General features: G+C 39.1%; 1 protein-coding gene and 1 long non-coding RNA gene across 6 annotated transcripts in view; one reads left to right on the top strand and one right to left on the bottom strand.

The window, feature by feature from the left end:
* Window positions 1-9,998, top strand: part of ADK (adenosine kinase) — a 476,499-nt gene extending 466,501 nt beyond the window's left edge. Inside the window, exon 10 of one of the 4 annotated variants that reach the window (XM_054728736.1) lies at window positions 8,529-9,998. In XM_054728736.1, coding sequence (XP_054584711.1) covers window positions 8,529-8,653 — 125 coding nt within the window. In that variant the 3' untranslated portion in view covers window positions 8,654-9,998. The remainder of the gene's footprint in view (window positions 1-8,528) is intronic. The other 3 variants (XM_008145357.3, XM_054728737.1, XM_008145356.3) reach the window with 3 other exon arrangements.
* Window positions 9,999-15,251: 5,253 nt separating this feature from the next.
* LOC114232891 (uncharacterized) overlaps window positions 15,252-20,412 on the bottom strand; it is a 68,123-nt gene continuing 62,962 nt past the window's right edge. For both annotated transcript variants that reach the window (XR_003619000.2, XR_008558711.1), the window contains exons 3-4: window positions 17,358-17,414; window positions 15,252-15,408 (exon numbers count right to left, since the gene is read on the bottom strand). This is a non-coding gene — a long non-coding RNA (uncharacterized LOC114232891). The remainder of the gene's footprint in view (window positions 15,409-17,357; window positions 17,415-20,412) is intronic.

The raw sequence follows: 20,412 nt of genomic DNA, 5'->3' as shown, positions 1-20,412 counted from the left end.
TAGAGTAGATTTGTGTGCTAGGTGTCCTATAGGGCCCAGTGGCTCAGCCTCCCCAGTTACCTGAGGTAGACACTCTTGGTGCACCCCTTTGTGGGCTGTGTGCACAGTCTTGTTGTAGTTAAGCCTTGATTGTTGTTGGTATCACTGGGAGGGATGGACCTCCAGGCCAATTGGCTGTGAGGATCAGCTGTGTCTACACTGGGAGAACTTCTGTGCTGGAAACACCCTTATGAGGCAAGACTTGCTTCAGTGGGGCTTTGGTGCTCACTGAGTCTGCTCCCTGAGTGTGTCCCTTATGGATCTGAGGAGTTGTAATCTGGATGGTCCTACTCTGATCCCTGGGTACACTCGCTCTTGGATCTCCAAGGAGGTGCTAATTTAGCCTCTGCCTGAGGCCACCCAGCAGGAGCTACGGAGAGATCTGAAGATTCCTCTTCTTTGTTTGGGTTTTGGAGGTGCCCAGATGAGTCCCAGCTGTGAAGCAATGCAAGCTGCTGTGGGGCCTTTGGCCTTCTTTTGGATGTTCTGGGTCTCACTGACTCAGCTGCAGTTTGTTAGGTAAGTTTAGAATTCAAAGGACCAGGCCATTCATATGCAAAAGCCTCTGCGCACAGCTTGGATGGGGCGGAGTCTCAGGGCAGAGCAAACAGCAATGGCTTCCCGTCAGCCCTGCCCTAAGAGGCCCCTGTGTCTCTGTGTCCCTCAGTAATTGCTGCAAGCACCTCTGAAAGAAAGCACCTCGAGTTCCACCTGCTGCCAGACAGTCCAGTTTCTCCCCGTATGAGTCTGGGTCCCCAGAGTCTCACCCGGAACTGGAGTTCAGAGCAGTCGGGAGCTTTTGTCTCCCTCCCACTTGAAAAAGCCAGCCGCATACTCAGTTGCCAGCCCTCTCTCTGCGCGCACACCTCCATACCTCTGCCTTTACTTCCGCAGCTCCTCTGAGTCTCAGTGTGCTTTTCTCTTTCCTTCTGGTTGTAGAATTTCCACTCAGCCAGCCTTCCTGTGGTTCTGGATGATGTCCGTTTTGTCTTTTAGTTGTAGTTTTGAAGTTGTTGTGCGAGGCAGCAGTTCAGGTATTTACCTATGCCGCCATCTTGGTTTCCTCTCTCCAGTAGATATTTTTTAAATATATTTTTATTGATTTCAGAGAGAGGGAGAGAGAGATAGAAACATCAATGATGAGAGAGAATCATTGATTGGCTGCCTCCTGCACACCCCCTACTGGGGATCCAGCCTGCAACCCAGGCATGTGCCCTGACCAGGAATTAAACTGTGACCCATTGGTTCATATGTCAACACTCAACCACTGAGCCACACCTTCAAGGCTCCAGAAGATATTTTTAAGGGGAAAAAGCTAAGTGCAAAAATTATATATCCAGTGCTGCCTCCTTCTGTGTAAAGAAAGAAGAGGAAATAAGAACATGCACATATATTTGCTTACCTTTGTGACAAGAAACAGGAAAACAAACCAGAAAATAGTGAAATTGGGGCATGAGGGTATAGGGTAAAAGGAAGTAACACTTCTCTGAATGTATCTTTTGTAGAGATTTACTTTTGGAAACATGTTAATATTTTACATACTTTTTAAAAAATTAATTTAATAAGGATAGAAGGGGAGTACTTAAACTGGAAGTAAACCAAAACCCAACATTTTTTCAACCTTAAGTAAAATGAGCCACCCCAACGTGGGGTGGAAAAGAGAATTAATCTAAGTAACTTACAAAAGACACTAGTTGAGTACATGGGAAACAGCAAGCCCAATCAACTCTTTATAGTAGATTTGTTTTTTTTAGAATTAGGGTAAAGCAATTTTGGAGCAGTTTTAGGTATGTTAAAACTGAGCAAGTAAGTAAATGTGTTGACTTGTTGGGAGCTAAAGTTCTCACTGTAGAAGAAATATAATATAATAATGACGATGGAATGGGGGAAGGTAAGAAAGGATCCTGTAGGAATGGATTGGAATTGGAAGTATTGGTGTCATCTAACTTTCTAAAATAGGTCTGTGTATACACATACACATATGTACACTCTAATGTATATAAGTGAGTATGTGTATCTGTGAGTGTGTCCATGCACACGTCCTCGCTTTATTCGCTGACAGGGTCCAGAACCAAAGCATTCACCTACTCCCAACATCTTGGTCTCTAATGTCATTCCACCCTAATAGGAACCAAGTATTTTTGGAGAAAATGGCTGATTCCAGGGTTGGGGTAGAGGACATTGTGCCAGAAAGTAAGAAGTCTTCACAGATAGTGCAAAGGCATGTCCAAGGACCCCAGAGCCAGCGTGAAGGTTTATAGAAGGTTTTGCTCCCGCCAGCAAAAACTGGGACATTTTGAGCACCAATAAATTAAAGACTGTAATGAATTACACACCATTGATGAAAAAAGAATTTGTGCCTCCTTCTTGATAATAAATAGATTAAAACTAATCAATGTGAGCAGGGGTAAGCTCTTACACATAGTAGGTAGCCAAGAGCTGGCTGATAAATGTGAAAGGTTTTTTCCTGGAGTTGGAAAATCACTGCAGTAATAAGTTGTTTCTGTTAAGAATCATGAATGGGTACTAAATCTGGGGTTGGGTGGGGGCTTTTGATGAAGAACAGAATATTCGCATAGTCTCAAAGTATCTATCAACAGACTGCTGGTTATATGCAAGGGAAAAAATAACTATAGAATGGAGAAATAAGACAACTCCATCATCAAGGATCAAAATTAACATCACCAGTGAACAGCAGCTGGACACAACGTGCCTCTAAATATGATGTCCTGAAAAGGACACAACATTATTTTTCCAGTTTCGGAATCTGTGCCTTCTTATTGATAATGGAATGCATAATCTGAATTTAATCAAGAGGAAATATCAGACAAACCCAAAATGAGAATCACTGTATTAAATAGGAGTAGGAGATGACTGTATTCTTCAAAAATGTCCCTGTCACAAAAGTGAAAGAATGAGGAAATGTTCAAGATTAAAGAAGACTAAAAATATGATAAATCCTAGACTAGATTCTATCCTGGAAGGAAAAACTGCTCTAAAGGACATGACTGGGCATTTGCAATATGGACAGTAGATGAGATAACAGTACTATGACAGTGTTACAGACACTGATAACTGGTTATGTAAGAGAATAACCTTCCTCTCAGGAAAGACACACTGACGTATTTAAAGGTAAAGAGACATGATAAATGCAACTGCTCTCAATAGTTAAGGGAAAAATATGTAGAAAGAGAATATATGTGCACAAAAGGAGTAATGTGTTAATAATAAGAACATCTAGATAAAAGATATATGGGTGCTTTTTGTATTTTTATTCTTGCAACTTTTCTCTGAATTTGAAAGATTTCCAAATAAAGTGTTTTTAACACTTTAGACCAGCTAAAAATAAAAAAGGTAAACTTAAAAAATTATGCTGGGAAACATTATGCTAAATGAAATAAGCCAGACACAAAAGGACAAGTATGGTATGGTCCTACTCATATGCAGTCCCTAGAATAGACAGACTCATAGAGCTAGAAAGTAGAAGAGCAGTTGCCAGAGGGCAGAGGAGAGGGGAATGGAGAGTTATTGCTTAATGAGTATAGCGTTTCTGCTGGAATGAAGAGAAGTTCTGGGAATGGATAAAGGTGATAGTTACACAACACTGAAAAATATACTTAATGGTATGACTTGTACACTTTAAGTGGTAATTTTTAAGTTATTTATATTTTACACAATAAAAATTATCTAGGGGATGTTTATTCATATTATAAAAGGTTCTCTATGAGTCTTTAAATATAAGCTCCCTTTGTTTAAACCATTTTACACAACTTTTGGATTCACATCAACTATAGGTCCACTTATAATTGATTGTATAACATCTGTAGTTCGTCTCAGTTGGTTTTTAAAAATAGTTTATTGAAAAACCGATATTCAGTCGGGACAAAGGTCTCAGCTTTTCTCTGCATCCAGGTTTTCCACTTGTCAAAGCAAATGCCTCTGCAGAGTCCTCCACGTCCGTCCTCAGCTAGCTGCTCTCTTAGCAAGAGGATGCTGGTGCTTATGCTTCACAAAAATATTTCATCAACATGAGCGTCTCTCTTTCTCACAAGGATTATACCAGAAGGAATGAGGAAAACAGATGTTGCTTATAAGGCTCCTAATAGACGTGTTTCCATTGTAAGCTGATCTGACTCTGAATTTGGCATCTGCTCCATTCGCTGTGGTGGGCTGAGCGCTTAGCCTCACAGTTTGGCTGAAAGTGAATATTGACCTTTGACTGTTACCTGAACACTCAATGATAAAATGCTCTTACTAAACCTCTTGAGAGGGTGACTTCACATTCTAAACACATGTCTTCAAAACACATCACTCCGTTTACTAAGTTAATTTTATCCTTTGGTTGGGAATACTTACTTATTTTATCTGATACAGAGCATTCCCCAAATCTAACGGGGAAAGCCTGTGTGGTCAGAATGGCAGAGGAGGAAGGACATAAATCTCATATAACGCTCTCTACAGGTCACTGTACCACAGCTTCTCAATTAACCTTCGCCCGCCCCCACGCCCCAGATGCCGGGGCCTGGGTGGGAATCCTGGAAGTCTGGCTGGAACAGTTTCTCATTACCCCCTGTTCTTCTGAGGGTCTGAGCACCCCCACAGCAGCTCAGCTTTCCCCCAGGCCCGACCTAATACGATGTAGCTTATTTGTAACCACAACACTCATTTTCTTTTTGTATAGTTTTATGGTAGTATAATTGACATTCAGAAAACTGCACATATGTAATGTGTACAATCTTACAAATGTTGACTTATGTGTACTCCTGTGACCCCGTCACTATGGACATCGCCATTATATCCACCCTCTTTTGTGACCCTGCCCTCCTGTCCTTCTTACTCCCGTTTGGATCGTTTCCACTTTGGGGCTATTACAAATAAAGCTGTAGCATTTATTTACAATTATTTGTGTGGATGTATGCTTTCATTTACCTTGGGTTAAATACCCAGTAATAGGATAACTGGGTCATATGATAGATGTGTGTTTAACTTTTTAAGACACTAACAAATGGTATCTTATCATGTTATATTCTAATAATCCGTATATTAGTGTTCCAGTTGATCCACACCCTTGTCAACACTTGGAATGGTCAGTCTTTTTTCCTTTTTGCCATTCTAGTGGGTGGGCACTGGTATCTAACTGTGGTTTTAATTTGCAGTTTTCTAATCACTATGATGTCAAACATCTTCTCATGTGCTTATTTGCCATCTTTTTATCTTCTTTAGTTTATTCAATACTTTTGCCCATTTTTTGTTGGGTTGTTTCTTGTTTTATTAATTTTTATAGGAAGAGAGAGAGAGAAACATCGATTTGTTGTTCCACTTATTTATACATTTATATGTGCCCTGACCGGGGATCAAACCCATAACCTGGGCATATCAGGACACTAACCAACCGAGCTACCCTGCCAGGACTGTTGGCTGTTTCTTATTATTGATGTATAAAAATGTTTAATTTGGCAAAGTCTAAATTATATTTTCTTTTATAAAAGTTTGTACTTTTTATGTCTTAACTCAAGAGATCTTTGGCAAATTCAAAAGCACTAAAATGTTTTTCCAGTTTTTTTCTCAGAGTTTTATAGTTTTAGTTCTTACATTTAGATCTGTAATCCATTTCAAGTTAACTTTTGTAGATGATGTGAGGTAAGGGTTGAAGTTTTTGTTTTCTTTACATATGGCTGATCTAAGACCATTTGTTTAAACGATTGTCCTTTCTCCATTGAATTGCTTTGATATCTTTGTCAAAAATCAATTGACCATATCTGGACTCTGTTCAGTTTCACTAATCTATTTATCTAGTTTTGTGCCAATACCATAGCGTCTCCATTATTTTAGTTCTATACGTTTTTTAATCAAGTAGTCTTCTTTTTCAAATTTGTATTTTTAACTAATCTAAGTCCTTTGCATTTCCACATAAATTTTAGAATCAACTTATCCGTTTCTGTAAGAAAATCCTGCTGGAATTTTTATTGGCATTTTGAATCAATAGAAAAATTTCTGCAGAGCTGATAACAATATTGAATTCTCTGATCTATGAGCACTCTGTATCTCTTTAATTATTTAGATTTCTTTTATTTCTCTCAGCATGTTTTGTCATTTGCAGTGTGCAAGTCTTACACCACTTTTGTTAGATTTATCCCTAGATTTTTCACACATTTGATGGTATGGTAAATAGTATTTTAATATTTTCTAATTGTTCATTGCTAGCATATACAATTGCTGTATATGCACACATTACTAGTATGGAAATTCAGTTGGTTTTTACTAGTATATAATGATCTTGAATCCTGCAACTTGACCAAACTCACTTAGTAAGTCTAATAACTTTTTTCGAGAACTTTTTTTCATAAGATTTTCTACATAGGATTTTTCCTATTTTTAAATTAAATTTATTGGGCTGACATTGGTCAACATGAACATACAGATTTCAGGTGTGGGTTTCTATGTTATAAGATCTGTATATTACGCTGTGTGCCCACCACCCAAAGTCAAATCTTCTCCTGTCACCATAGTAGGACTCCCTTTTGCCCCCTTCCACCCCATCCCTCTGGCAACCACCACACTGCTGTTGGTGTTCACAAGTTTCAGTTTTATATCCCACATATAAGTGAAATCATACGGTTCTTCGCTTTTTCTGACATTTCACTTAGCATAATGTTCTCAAGGTCCATCCATGTTGTTGTAAATGGCACTATTTCATCCTTTCTTATGGCCGAGTAGCATTCCATTGTGTATAGGTACCACATCTTTATCCTTCAGTCTTGACATTACTGACATTATAGGATATTTAGCAGCATCCCTGGACTCTAAATGCCAGTAGCACTCCCACCCTAGTTATAATAAACAAAATTGTCTCCAAACATTGCCACGTGTCCCCTGGGGGGCAAAACTGCCTACTATTGAGAACCATAGAACTAGACAATCTTGCCATCTGCATGTAAAGACTGTTTTACTTCTTTTTCAGTCTTGATGCCTTTTATGTATTTCTTTTGTTTGCCTGTTGCACTGGCTAGACTAGAGTCTCAAGCACAGTGTTTAAGAGCAAACATCCTTGCCTTGTTCTTCATCCTAAGGGGAAAGCATTGAGTCATCTACTTTAAAAATGATATTAACTGGAAGTTTTTCCTAAGTGCCCTTTAGCAGGTTGAGGAAATTTCCTTCTATTCCTGGTTTGCTGAAAGTTTTTATTAGCAGTGGATGTTGGGTTTTGTCAAATGCTTTTTCTGCATCACTAAGATGATCTTATGGCTTCCATAGTTAATATGGTAAATTATATTGATTGATTTTTTTGAATGTTAAACAAACTTGCATTCCTAGGATAAACTCCACCTGATCATAATTTATTATCTTTTTAGATATACTGTTGGGTCTGATTTGCTAACATTTTCTTCAGAATATTTGCATCATTTCTGAATATGTTATCAGAATAATTCTGGCTTATGGAATGAATTGGATATATTCCCTCCTTTTCCATTTTCTAAAGTATTTGTATAGCATTGATATTATTTTTTTCCTTAAATATTTGTGACACAATTTGGACCTGGAATTTTCTTTATGGGAAACTTTAACTACAAAATCAATATATTTTACTTATTATCCTTTTAGGTATAGATTCTATAGTGATATCAACTCTCTTATTCCTAATATTGGTGGTTTATGTCTTGTCTCTTTTTTTCCTGACCAGTCTGCCTAGATATTTAATTACGTCCCATTTGGACTCCCACTTCCATCTTCTCAATTCAGTGAGACTGTCGAGCTCTGCCTGGTGGTTCCCCTTGTGTCATGGCCTGGTGCCCTGGGCAATGAGCTGGAGCTGTTTTACGGCTTTCCCTGTATGTCCTTTCGTGGATCGTTTGTGGCTGATGTGCAATATTTGAAAAACTTTTTTTCATGTACATGGTCTTTATCTTAGTTTTTCTGGAGAAAGGTAAATCGGGTTCCTTTCATTTCATCTGGGTCATAAGCAGAAGTCCTCAAAACTGTTTTCTACTTTATTCTTTTTATTTTGTTTCAGCTGGTACATAACTGTAGAAATTATCTTGCTCTTACTTTAGGGATGAAAGGGAGGTGGAGGGTCCTTCCTAACTTTTCCACTCTCAAATTTGTACTTGGAGAGACATCCAGATGATGGGATTTTGTCCAAAACAATATGCTAGGAATAACAGCACAGAGGAAATCCAGAGAGGCAGGGAGAAGGATAAATAACTAATAACGCCTCAGCTATAAAGACCCAAGAAAATATTTGGCCAGTATTTCTTACAGTTACCTCAAAGCTAAAGGAAAGCGTGAACGTTCAGGCTTAGACAGTTAGTTGTCATGTCCCACCTTGAGCTCTTTAAAAGAAACGTCAGGGCAGCTCATGGTGTTTGGGGGAAGACCTCCCGACCAGGCTGGAGAAGGGGTAGGTGTCTAGGCTGGTGTTTGGTCTGACCAGTGACACTTCTGATGCTGTTGCCTGGTGCTCACGGTCTTCCCCTTTGTCTGTGTTTCAGGTTTCCTGTCTCAACTGGTCTGTGACAAGCCGCTGACTGAGTGCATCCGTGCTGGCCACTATGCAGCAAGCGTCATAATTAGGCGGACTGGCTGCACCTTTCCCGAGAAGCCAGACTTCCACTGAGGAAGCGCAGGAAACCCAGGCCGGGGTGCAGACACGGCCCGACTGCTTCCTGAGAATTCCCAGCCTAACACCGAAGAAAGGGATCTGCCATCTTCCCTGTATAATAATGGTCAAGCTTAATTCAGAATGTGTAGTAATGCTCAGTAGAATCTTTATTCTCTCAACAAACTCAAAAATGATGTTTATTTCCATAGTGTGATAGTGCCACTTAAATGTCAATTAAACAGGAATATAACATTTCAATAGAAACTTTTATTTTCAATTACTTTGTAAATTCATGTGTATTTAGCAAATTGATCAGGTTTTTTACATTTCTGCTTTGAATGCAGATGCAATTTAATATAATAGATATTTTTAAAGGAATTAACCCTAACACATCAATCTTTAGCTTTTTATACAAGTATATTTAATTTAGGGATGTGTGTGTGTGTGTGTGTGTGTGTGTGTACACACATTCATACATATATGTACCACATATACACACAATAAATAGCCAAATAAGGTACAGAAATATTTACCTTGCCAAGTTATGCCAAATCATCTCTTCAGTGTATAATCAAATATATCATAAACTTTGGATAATTAAATAACTTGCCAAATTATAATATTCAAATCATAATCTTATATTTACTTATGGTACTCTGTAATTTGATACAAATAAAAGCTTGTGATATGGGAATTTTTTCTGTCTTTGCTCTGTGTTCAACAAACTAAGAAAGAAAGATCACTATTGAACCCTGAAATGATATTGAATTTGTTACTGGAGATAGAAGAACAATATAACACATTGAAAAATAATTATGTTGGAGACCAAAACATCACTGTTTTAAGGAAAATGGAATGGTACAGTAGAACCTCAGGAGTCAGACTTACCTTTCCATGATCTTGGGAAAATTACTCAGCGTCTTTGAGCTTCAATTTACAGGTTATTGAGGTGATTTGAGAGAGAAAACCAAGTATAAAATGCTTGTTACAATGCCTAATAAGTGTATAATAACTACTTACTATTTTTATCATACTGATTATTGTTGTTGAAGAAGAAAAAGATAATGTTTATAAAACTGAATTAAATCATAGAAAAGGGTTCAAGTTTTTGTTTTATGTTTAGGTAAACTTTAAGGTCTCCTATGCTTGCTTGTCCTTTTGGAGTATTATTGAGATAATTCATGTACCATAAAATTTTCCATTTTAAAGGATACAAATCAGTGGTTTTAGTATATTCACAAAATTGTGCAGCCATCACTGTATCTAAACCAAGAACATTTTCATCACCCCAATAAAGAAACACTATACATCCCAATTCACCCCATTCCCACCTCCTGGCAACTACTAGTCTATTACCTGCCTGTGTAGATTTGCCTGTTTGGGACATTCATAAAAATGGAGTCATAGAATGCGTGTTATTTTGTGTCTGGCTCCTTTCACTTGGTACGTTTTTTAAAGTTTATCCATTTGTAGCATGTTTCAGTGCTTCATTTTTTTCTTTTTGCCAAATAATATTCCAGTGTGTGGATATACCATATTTTGTTTATTCATTCATCAGTTGATGGAAATTTGGGTTAACACTTTTTGCCTATTATGAATACTGCTACTATGAACATTCACGGACAAATTTTTTTCAATTTTGGGGGTATATACCTAAGAATAGAGTTGCTGGGTCACATGATAACCTTATGTTTAAATTTTTGAGAAACTGCCAAATTTTTTTCCATTCTCACCAGCAAGGTTTGAGGGTTCCAGTTTCTTTCCGTCTTGGCCAGTCTTGATATTATCTGACTATAGCCATCTTAGTGAGTGTGAAGTGATATCTCATTGTGGTTTTGATTTGCATTTCCCTAATGACTAATGACTTAGAGCATCTTTTCATGTGCTTTTTGGCCATTTATATTTTCCTTTGGAGAAATGTCTATTCGGATCCCTTGCCCATTTTTTAATTGTGTGATTTGTCCTTTTATTATTGAGTTGTAAGCACCCTTTACATATTGTAGATATGTCTTTTATTAGATATACTAGAGGCCCTATGCAGGAAATTCATGCAAGAATAGACCTTTGCAGCCCCAGCTGCCTCGACCCTCACAGCCCCGGCTTCATCCAGAAGGACGGCAGGACAGTCCTTCTGCTGTTCGGCCATTCGGTCAATTTGCATATTATGCTTTTATTATTATGGATGATTTACAAATATTTGCTTCCATTCTGTGGGTTGTGTTTTTACTCTCTTGATAGTATCCTTTTTTTTTTTAGGTTTGATTTGTTTGAAGTTCAATTTATTTATTTATTTTTATTAGTTTGAAGTTCAATTTATCTATTTTTTTGTCAACTGAGCTTATGATTTCATATCTAAGAAATCATTGCCTTATCCAAGGTTACAAAGAAAACAACCTATGTTGTCTTCTAAGCGTTTTTGCTCTTACATTGAAGTCTTTGGCCCATTTTTAGTTTACTTTGTATGTATGCAAACTATATCTTTCACGGGAATGTTCGCTTGTCCCTGCACTCTATTGTAAAGATTATTTTCTCCACTATTGAATTGTCTTGGCACCATTGTCAAAAATGAATTCACCATAAATGTAAGGTTTTGCTTTTGGACTCTCAGTTCTATCCCACTGATCTACATGTCTGCTTTAAGCCAGTCCAGACCATCCTGATTACTGTAGCTTTGACCAATGTTGAAATCAGGAAGTGTGAGTCCTCTAACTTTGTCTCATGAAAAAGTGAGTTCAAGCCTTAGCTGGTTTGGCTCAGTGGATAGAGTGTCGGCCTGGGGACCAAAGGGTCCAGGGTTTGATTCCCATCAAGGGCATGTACCTTGGTTGCAGGCTCCTCCCTGGCCCAGGCCCTGGTCGGGGCTCAGGCAGGAGGCAACCAATCGATGTGTTTCTCTCACATTGATGTCTCTCTCTCTCTCTCTCTCTCTCTCTCTCTCTCTCTCTCTCTCTCTCCAAAAATCAATGGAAAAATATCCTGGGGTGAGGATTTAAAAAAAAAAAATTAGTTCGTGTGCGAGGGTAATCTTAATCATATTAAAACTACTACAGAATGTATTTTTCTTAGATAACTAGGAGGGACACTGATAAACCTTTTCCTACTTTTATTTTTTTTTTAAGAGAAAATATCTTACCCCAAAACTATTGATCAAGTACCACTCACCAACTAGGCTTTTCAAATAGTCACTACTTTTAGAAGTCCAAACAACCTTGGCTAGAAGCTATTATTCTTACCCAATTTGGGGGAGCAAGCATTGTAGTTTTCACTCTTTCAAACCAGAGGTGCATCATATAAAGATTGTTTTGGACATACACAAGCCTGCAAGGGAGGCATGTGTTTGGCTGATGGTCTAAAATACTGCCAGTGTTGAAATAAAATTATGTTCATTTAATAATATTTCCACTGGATAAAATAGGTTTAAAATGTTAACATCTTTTATGATCCAGTAATAGTTCTGTGTTCAAGGCCTTGGCTTTGTGTCCCCTTGGACAAGCTCCTGAACTGCTCTGGGTCTTGTTCTTCTCAACTGGAAAACATATCCAACCCCAGTGATCTAGGAGGGGGTGTTAAGAGAATGTATGAATAAAAACAGTTTGTATGAACAGTAAAACAAATTTAAATATGAAGTAGTTTGATATTTTACGAAGGCACCAAAGCAACCTAATAGGAGGAAGTCTTTTCAATAGACAATGCTATATAATAGCTTGATATCTCTGCGGGGGGTGAGGGTGGGGGTGGAGGACAAATTAGACATGGGTCTGGCCATAACATAAAAGCTAAACTATTATGCTTCTAGAATAAAGCATAGGAGAATATTTTTATAGCTTGGGGATAGGCAAAAGTTTCTTAGGAGTTTGATACACTTACCATAAAAGAAAAAATATTGATGAATGGAACTCCAAAAAAACAAGCCGCCATCCAGGATAACATACAACACATGTCTGTGAAAGAGCTGATATCTAGAATGTACAGCAAATTCTCTGTCATTGATAGCTTCCTGAAAACTGCTACGCTAACCAATTTTACCACAGGTTAACTGATGCACAGACGTGTGCCTTAGGAACCTGTTACTTATATAAGTCAGGCTATGGTAAAATGGTTAGTGTGGCAGTTTCCAAGAACCTATCAACAACGTTAAGTTAGAACTTACTGTATTAAAAACTCTTACAACTCAATAATGAAAAGACAAGCAGATGACCTTACAAAGGAAAATATATGAATGGCCAATAAGCACGTGATCAAGTATTCAACATCATCCTTCACTGAGACGTGGGATATTACTGCCCCAGAATGACGGAGAGGTAAGTGACAACACCACATGTTAGAGAGGATGTAAAAAAGCAATGTTGCTAGTGGAAGTGGAAGATGGAACAAGCTTTGGAAGAAGGCCTGGAAGTTTCTTATAAAATTAAGCCCTCTGTTCTTTGATCCAGCCATTCCACTCCAGATATTTACCCAAAAGAAATGAAAGCACATGCCCCCTGAAAGACCTGTATTAGACTATTCATAGCAGTGCTCTTCATTGTTGCCAAAAACTGGAAACAGTGCAGCTAACATTAGGAATATAGATTAAAACTGGGGTGCAATCAAACAATGGAATAATACTCAGCAAAAGAAAGAAATTACTGGTGAAATTATCTCAAAAACATTTTACTGAGAGAAAGAAGCCAGATATGAAAAAGTACAGGCCACAAGATTCCATTTTTATGAAGTTCTAGAACAGGCAAAACCAACCTATAGTGAAAAAAATCAGAAGAAGGGTTGGCTCTGTGGGAGAGGGGAGAAGTGGAAACTGACCAGAAGGGAAATGGGACTTTCTGAATTGACGGTGATGTTCCAGCCACACTAGGGCTAACACAATGTATGAATTTGTCAAAACTCGGGGGGAATATTTCACTCAAGTTGTATGATTTTTTTTTAATCTGACGCACACATAATTGAATTCTAAGCAAATAACTGAATTCTAGTTAATGATATGCACACTGGTAAAGTGTATTTACGTCTTAAACTTATAGTGAAGTGCATCAAAATATGAATGGGAAGATGAGTAGATAAGACAAATAGAGCAAAATGTTAATTGTAGAAAGGTAGTCAATAGATGGATATTTGCTACATAATACTTTTCAACATTTCTGTATGGTTGAAGTTTTCCCAATGTTGGAAAAATATGAAGTACTTAATTAGAAAAACCTATTAAACTTGACTAATAGCATCTCACGAAGAAAATAAAACAGTAGATATCAAAACCATATATATTATTTACTTCAACATGTGACTTTGGTCGTGAGTTCCATCACAAAACTAGCCAGCCTTGTGCTGCTGCAGGGTTTCTTGGGGCCACCACATCTCCAAGCTCCTGTCTGAGGATGGGACACGTTCTCCTCACCCCCTAATCTACCTGGAAGTTGGAACATTCCTGAACCACCCCTGCAAACACCAACCAGACGTCTCCCAATCCAGACCCCTGAACTCACTGACCACGGGAAAACTTCAATTGTCAAATCCAATAACAACCAGTTTTCAGTCGCTACCCGACCTCATCTTTTCTCAGCATCTGACTTTGAGGAAGGACCACACTCTCTTGAAACTTCTCATTACCTTGACTTTGACACGTCTCATCCTCTTGCCTCCTTTGCAGCCTCTTTGTTTTAGGAACACCTCCTCTGTCGTCCTCCGTTGACACTCTACACCCACAAGCCTTTTGTCTCTCTATATGCTCCTCCTAAGTGACCAATTTGACTTCCACGAATTCATCTCTCACTTGATAACTCTCAAATCTGTTTCTGACCCTAATTCCCTCCCAAGGTTTAGGCTTAAAACTCACAGGTCAGCCCCTGGGGATATTCCGCAGGCCCACTGATTGTCAAAACAGAACGCGCCTTCTCTTGAACACCCAGGTCCAGTCTATTCCTCCTACTTTTTTTTTATCTCCATTAATAGAAATAATTCTTTCTGACTTTATCCCTTTCTCACCCACACAGCTAATTGATCACCACGTTCTCTCAGTTCTCTCTTAAATCTCTCCTGCCTCTTCATCCCCTCAGGTATAATTTAGACCATCATCACGTCTAATTTCCCCAACTCCGGTTCTTCTTCATTAGGCAGTCCCCCTCAGCATGGGATGCCTTGCTAAAGTAGAAACACAATCAATTCCCTGGTCTTTCAATTCCTCAACCATCCACTCCCAAACAGCCTTCCTACTGCCATAGTCCTTATAACCCTGCACCCTGGCCCAAACAAACCTAACTTAAAACCATGTTCATGCCCCCATCTAGAGAACTTTTCCTTCTACAACTACTCATGTTTAAAGATTCAGCTCAAAGTCAAAGCCCTTTAAAAAGTGTTCTCTAAACTTCCCAGGAAGTTAGTTGCTGCCCTATCCTTTTCTCTCTCAAAATACTTGCATATTTCCTCATTGTAATTTATACCATGAGAATGTAATCACATAATAAAATGTCCTATTATTTTATGTTAACCATCACTCATTTATTTCAGCCCTTTGTATTCTGCATGTCTCTATCAAAATAAACCTTCGTTTCTATGAGAGAAAAAAAAAAGAATGTATCACATAATTGTTTATTGGGGTATATGCCTTCTCTTAGGAGATGCGGAATGAATGTTTGCTCAATGAAGTCCTTTCACAGTCCTCCAGTTCTCTGCAGCGAGTCAGACTTAGGAAGGGCAGGTGACCAAGGATCTTAGCTGCCACAACAGCTATAATTGCTCATATTGTCTGAACTCTTCCTTCTCCATTCTTAGAAGTCAGTCCCCTACGTGGACAGGAGAAAAGGGTACCCAGGCTGCCACAGCTGGGTCCCTTACATTCCCCATCTCTAATCACATAATCTACATGCAAATAAATGAAATGGGATCATGTGGCATGGTGTAAGCTTTTATCCTTTGTGACTTCGATCCTTTTTCAACTCAGAAAAAGCTATAGTGTAGGGGACCTGGAATTTGAGGATTGAGTTTTTAATCCCTGAACTAACCCTCTCAATGGGGAAAATGATTCCACCACTCTGAGCTTCAGTTCCTCCTCTTTAACATGACTTGGGCCTGGCCTGTGTGGCTAAGTTGTTGATCGAACACCTGTGAACCAGGAGGTCAAGGTTCGATTACCAGTCAGGGCTCATGCCAGGATTGTGCACTTGATCCCCAGTGGGGAGCGTGCAGGAGGCAGCCAATCAATGATTCTCATCATTGATGTTTCTCTCTCTCTCTCCCTCTCCTTTCCTCTCTGAAATCAATTTTAAAAAAATGTTAAAAAAAAAAATGACTTGGCATGCCCTGGCCGGTATTGCTAGGTGGATAGAGCATCGTCCTGGGCACCAAAGAGTCAGGGGTTCAATTGCCAGTCAAGGGCGGGTACTCGGGGTGCATAATCCATTCCCCGCCCTGGTCTCTCTGTCTCTCTGTCTCTCTCTCTCTCTGCTTTTCCCTCTCCCTCTTTCCCTCCTTCCTTTCCACTCTCTCTTTTAAAAAACAATGGAATAAACATCCTTGGGTGAGGATTAATAAATAAATAAATGAAATGACTTGGAATGAGACCTATGTAAAGACCTAGCACAGTGGCCCTGGCCGGGTAGCGCAGCTGGTTAGAGCATCATCCCGAAAGACCAAGGCTGTAGGTTCCATCTCCCGCCAGGGCACATACAAAAATCAAGCAATGGATACATAAATAAGCGGAATAGCAAAATTGATGTTTCTCTCTTCCCCCCTTCCTCTCTCTCTAAATCAATAAATTTTTTAAAAGACATAGTACAATGTGTAATTATGCATCATTCATTTATTCAACAAATATTCACTGACTGCTTATAAGTGTCAAGTAACGTGCTACATAAAGGTACATAGCACTCAATAAAAATGTGGGTTTGTTTTCTTGCAAGTGTGCTTTGTACTTTCTGATGTTTTTAGCATTATGTATAGGGCTGTTTCCTCCCCACCCTGTTCTCCCTGAGCCAACATAATTTTTCTCTGAGTTTCTCCTGTAAGGACTGCTAAGTATCATATAGTGATGGTTAATAGCCTGCGTTTTAAAGCCAGACTTTCAAGGTTTAAGTCCTGGCTATGCAACTTTTTAGCTGTGAAACCTTGGGTCAGTTGCTTAACTTCTGGATACTTTGCTTTCTGCATTTTTAAAGCACAAGAATACCTGCCCCATTAGGTTGTTGTAAAGAATAAAAGTGCTAATACATGTAAATCTTAAAATGTTGCCTGGCGTTAAGTAAAGTGCTTGAGAAGTGGTGGTTATTATTTGATACCTACAGTTAGTTCATAGAGAATTTAACCTTGCCATGAAAATCAATTCTAGCCAAAGTACAAGAAAGCCATTAGAGACTTCATTTCTCATTTATATTAATTTAAATAACTGCTTGGATTTTTTTTATTTATTTATTTATTTTTGAGAGAGAGAGACTTACACTTTCCAATATGGTAGCTACTAACCCCCTATGGCTACTGAGCACTTGAAATGTGGCTAAGAGTAGTGTTGTAACTATAAAGTAAACCAGCTTTTAAAGATTTACAGGAAAGACATTAGTGAAAATTACAAAGTGTGCCCCTCTAAAAAAGCAACTGAAAACTGGCAAAATCTGTTAGAACCAACCTTTTCAGAACTCTACTCAGTAATCAAAAGCTTGAAGCAATTTGGGAAGCATTTTTTTAAGAGAAACAGCTGCATCTTGATGAGATTAGTGAACTTTGTGATACTTTAACTTACCCTAATGCCATCCTCACACTCCAAGGAATGCAAGCAACAAGAAAGCATGGCCCATACCTGGAGGAAAAAAGAGCAACAATTAGAAAACTGTCCATGGGGAAGCCCAGGCATTGGACTTACTAGACAAAGACTATAAATCAGCCATTTTAAGTATGTTCAACAGCTAATTGAAAACATGTCTAAAGAACTTAGACTCTAGAAAAATGAAAAAGAGAATGAACTCATGGGCATGTACAACAGTGTGGTGATTGCTGGAGTGGGGGGCTGGGAGGAAGAGGAGGATATGAGGGAATAAATGGTGATGGACAGAGACTTAGACTTGGCATGGTGAACACACAATACAGTGTGCAGATGATGATGTGTTGTAGAATCGTGCACCTGAAACCTATGTAATTTTGTTAACCAGTGTAACCCCAATAAATTAAATTTTTAAAAAAAGAACTAAGGGAAAGCATTTTGTCTCACCAAATAGAGGTTATCAATAAGAAAAAATATATTTTAAAAAACAGATACACTGGAATTGAAAATTATATTAACTCAAATGAAAATATTCATTAGATGGGATCAGCAGCAGATTTGAACCAGCAGAAGAAAGAATATGAGACTATGAAAATAGATCAATAGAGATTATCTTATCTGAGGAACAGGAAAAATAAGAATGAAGACAAATGAATAGAGCCTAAGAGAGCTATGGGATACCATCAAGCATACCAATATACACATAAGAGAAATTCCAGAGGGAGAGAAGAGAAAGAAGCAGAAAGATTATGTAAATAAATAATTGCTGAGAATGGCCCAAGTTTGATGACAAATATTAATTTACACATCCAATAAGATCAACAAACCCCAAGTAGGATAATCTCAAAGAGATTCAGATTGAAACACATTAAATCAAACTGTCACAAGACAAAGAATCTGAAAGCAGCAAGAGAGAAGCAACTCATAACCTACAAGGACTCCTCAATGAGATTACCAGCCGATTTCTGGTCAACAAAAATAAGCCATGGGTTGGGAGAAAATATTTGCAAAAAATACATCTGATAAGATATTGTCATCAAAAATATACACAGATATCTCAAAACTTGACAAGAAAACAATTTGATTTTTTTAAATGGGCCAAAGACCTGAACAGACACTTCACCAAAGAAGCTATACAATTGAAAAAATAATTGTATGCTCAATGTTATATGTCATTAGAGAATTTCAAATTAAAACAATAACTTCACACCTGTTACAATAGCCAAAATTGAGAACATAAAATGCTGGTGAGGATGTGGAGCAACAGGAACTCTTATTGCTGATGGGAATGCAAAATGGTACAGCCACTTTGGAAGACAGTTTAGCCGTTTCCCAGAAGACTAAACATACTCTTATCGCATGATCCAACAATCACACTCCTTTTATTTACACAAAGGCGTTGGAAACTTATATCCACACAGACAGATGTTTATACCAGCTTTATTCATGACTAGAGGCCCAGTGCAAGAAATCCCCCTCTCGCAGTCCAGGACCAGTTGGGGGATGACCGAAAGCCTAAACCTGCAGTCGGACATCCCCTGAGAGATGTAGCAGTGTATACCGAGCGGCAGGCGGCCAGGGAGGAGCCCCATTCGGGCACAGGCACCACTTGCACTCAACCCAGCCTGCAGCCGCAGAGTCGGGAGAGGCTCCTGATGCCGTGGCAGCTGAACTCACCAGCCGTGAGCCTGGCTTCTGGCTGAGTAACGCTCCCCCTGTGGGAGTGCACTGACCACCAGGGGGCAGCTCCTGCATTGAGCTTCTGCCCCCGTGGTAGTCAGTGCACATCATAGCAACTGGTCATTCCAGTTGTTCTGCTGTAATGGTCGCTTAGGCTTTTATTATATAGGCTAGAGGCCTGGTGCACAAATTCGTGCACCAATGAGGTCCCTCAGACTGGCCTGTGGGATCGGGCTAAAACCGGCTCTCCAACATCGCCCAAGGGGTCCTGGATTGTGAGAGGGCACAAGCCAGGCCGAGGGACCCCACCGGTGCACGATCAGGGCCGGGGAGGAATGTGGAAGGTTGACCAGCCGGGGAGGGACCACAGGAGGGCTCCAGGGCATGTCTGGCCCATCTCACTCAGTCCCAATCGGCTGGACTCCAGCAGCAAGCTAATCTACCAGTCAGACCGTCTGCTCCCTGGTGGTCAGTGCATGTCATAGCGAGCAATTGAGCGGCCTTAGCATATCATTAGCATATTACTCTTTGATTGGTTGAACAGCCAACTGGTCAACCAGACACTTAGCATATTAGGCTTTTATTAATAGGATTGCCAAAACTTGAAAACAACCAAGATGTCCTTCATAGGTAAATGCGTAAATAAACTGTGGTACATCCAGATAATGGAATATTATTCAGCACTAAAAAGAAACATGCTATCAAGCCATGAAAAGACATGAAGGAACTTTAAATGCATATTACTTAGTGAAAGAAATCAATCTGAAAAGGCTGTATACTGTATGATTCTAAATGTATAACATTCTGGAAAAGGAAAAACTATGGAGACAGTAAAATGTTCAGTGGTTGCCATAGACCTATATGGCTTCACTCATGAGTTCTATCAACCTTTAAAGAAGTCTAGTATATAAGTGCTCCATTCCAAAGACAGGGTGGCCCTGGCCAGTGTGCTAAGTGGTCAGAGCATCCGCCTGCACACCAGAGGTTCTCAGGTTTGATTCCTGGTCAGTGGCATGTATCTGGGTTGCAGGTTCAATCCCCAGTCCCAGTGCATGCAGGAGGCAACCAATTGATGTGTCTCGCTTACATTGATGTTTCTCTCTCTCCTTCTCACTCCCTCCCTCTCTTTCACTCGGTCTAAAAAAAAATCAATGGAAAAAATATCCTCAGGTGAGGATTAACAACAACAAAAAAGACATAGGGTGGCTGAATGGATTTAAAAAACAAGCCTACGTGAGACTCACTTCAGATCAAAAGACACACATAGATCGAAAGTAAATGGATGAATGGAAAAAGATATTCCATGAAAATTGAAGTGAAAAGAAAAAGCTGAGATAGCAATACTTATAAGAAGAGA

The sequence above is a fragment of the Eptesicus fuscus genome, chromosome 17 (assembly GCF_027574615.1).
Source record: "Eptesicus fuscus isolate TK198812 chromosome 17, DD_ASM_mEF_20220401, whole genome shotgun sequence".
In the NCBI taxonomy this organism is placed as follows: domain Eukaryota; kingdom Metazoa; phylum Chordata; class Mammalia; order Chiroptera; family Vespertilionidae; genus Eptesicus; species Eptesicus fuscus.
The sequence above is the reverse complement of the archived record's forward strand: the minus strand, read 5'-3'. Positions and strand labels throughout refer to the sequence as shown.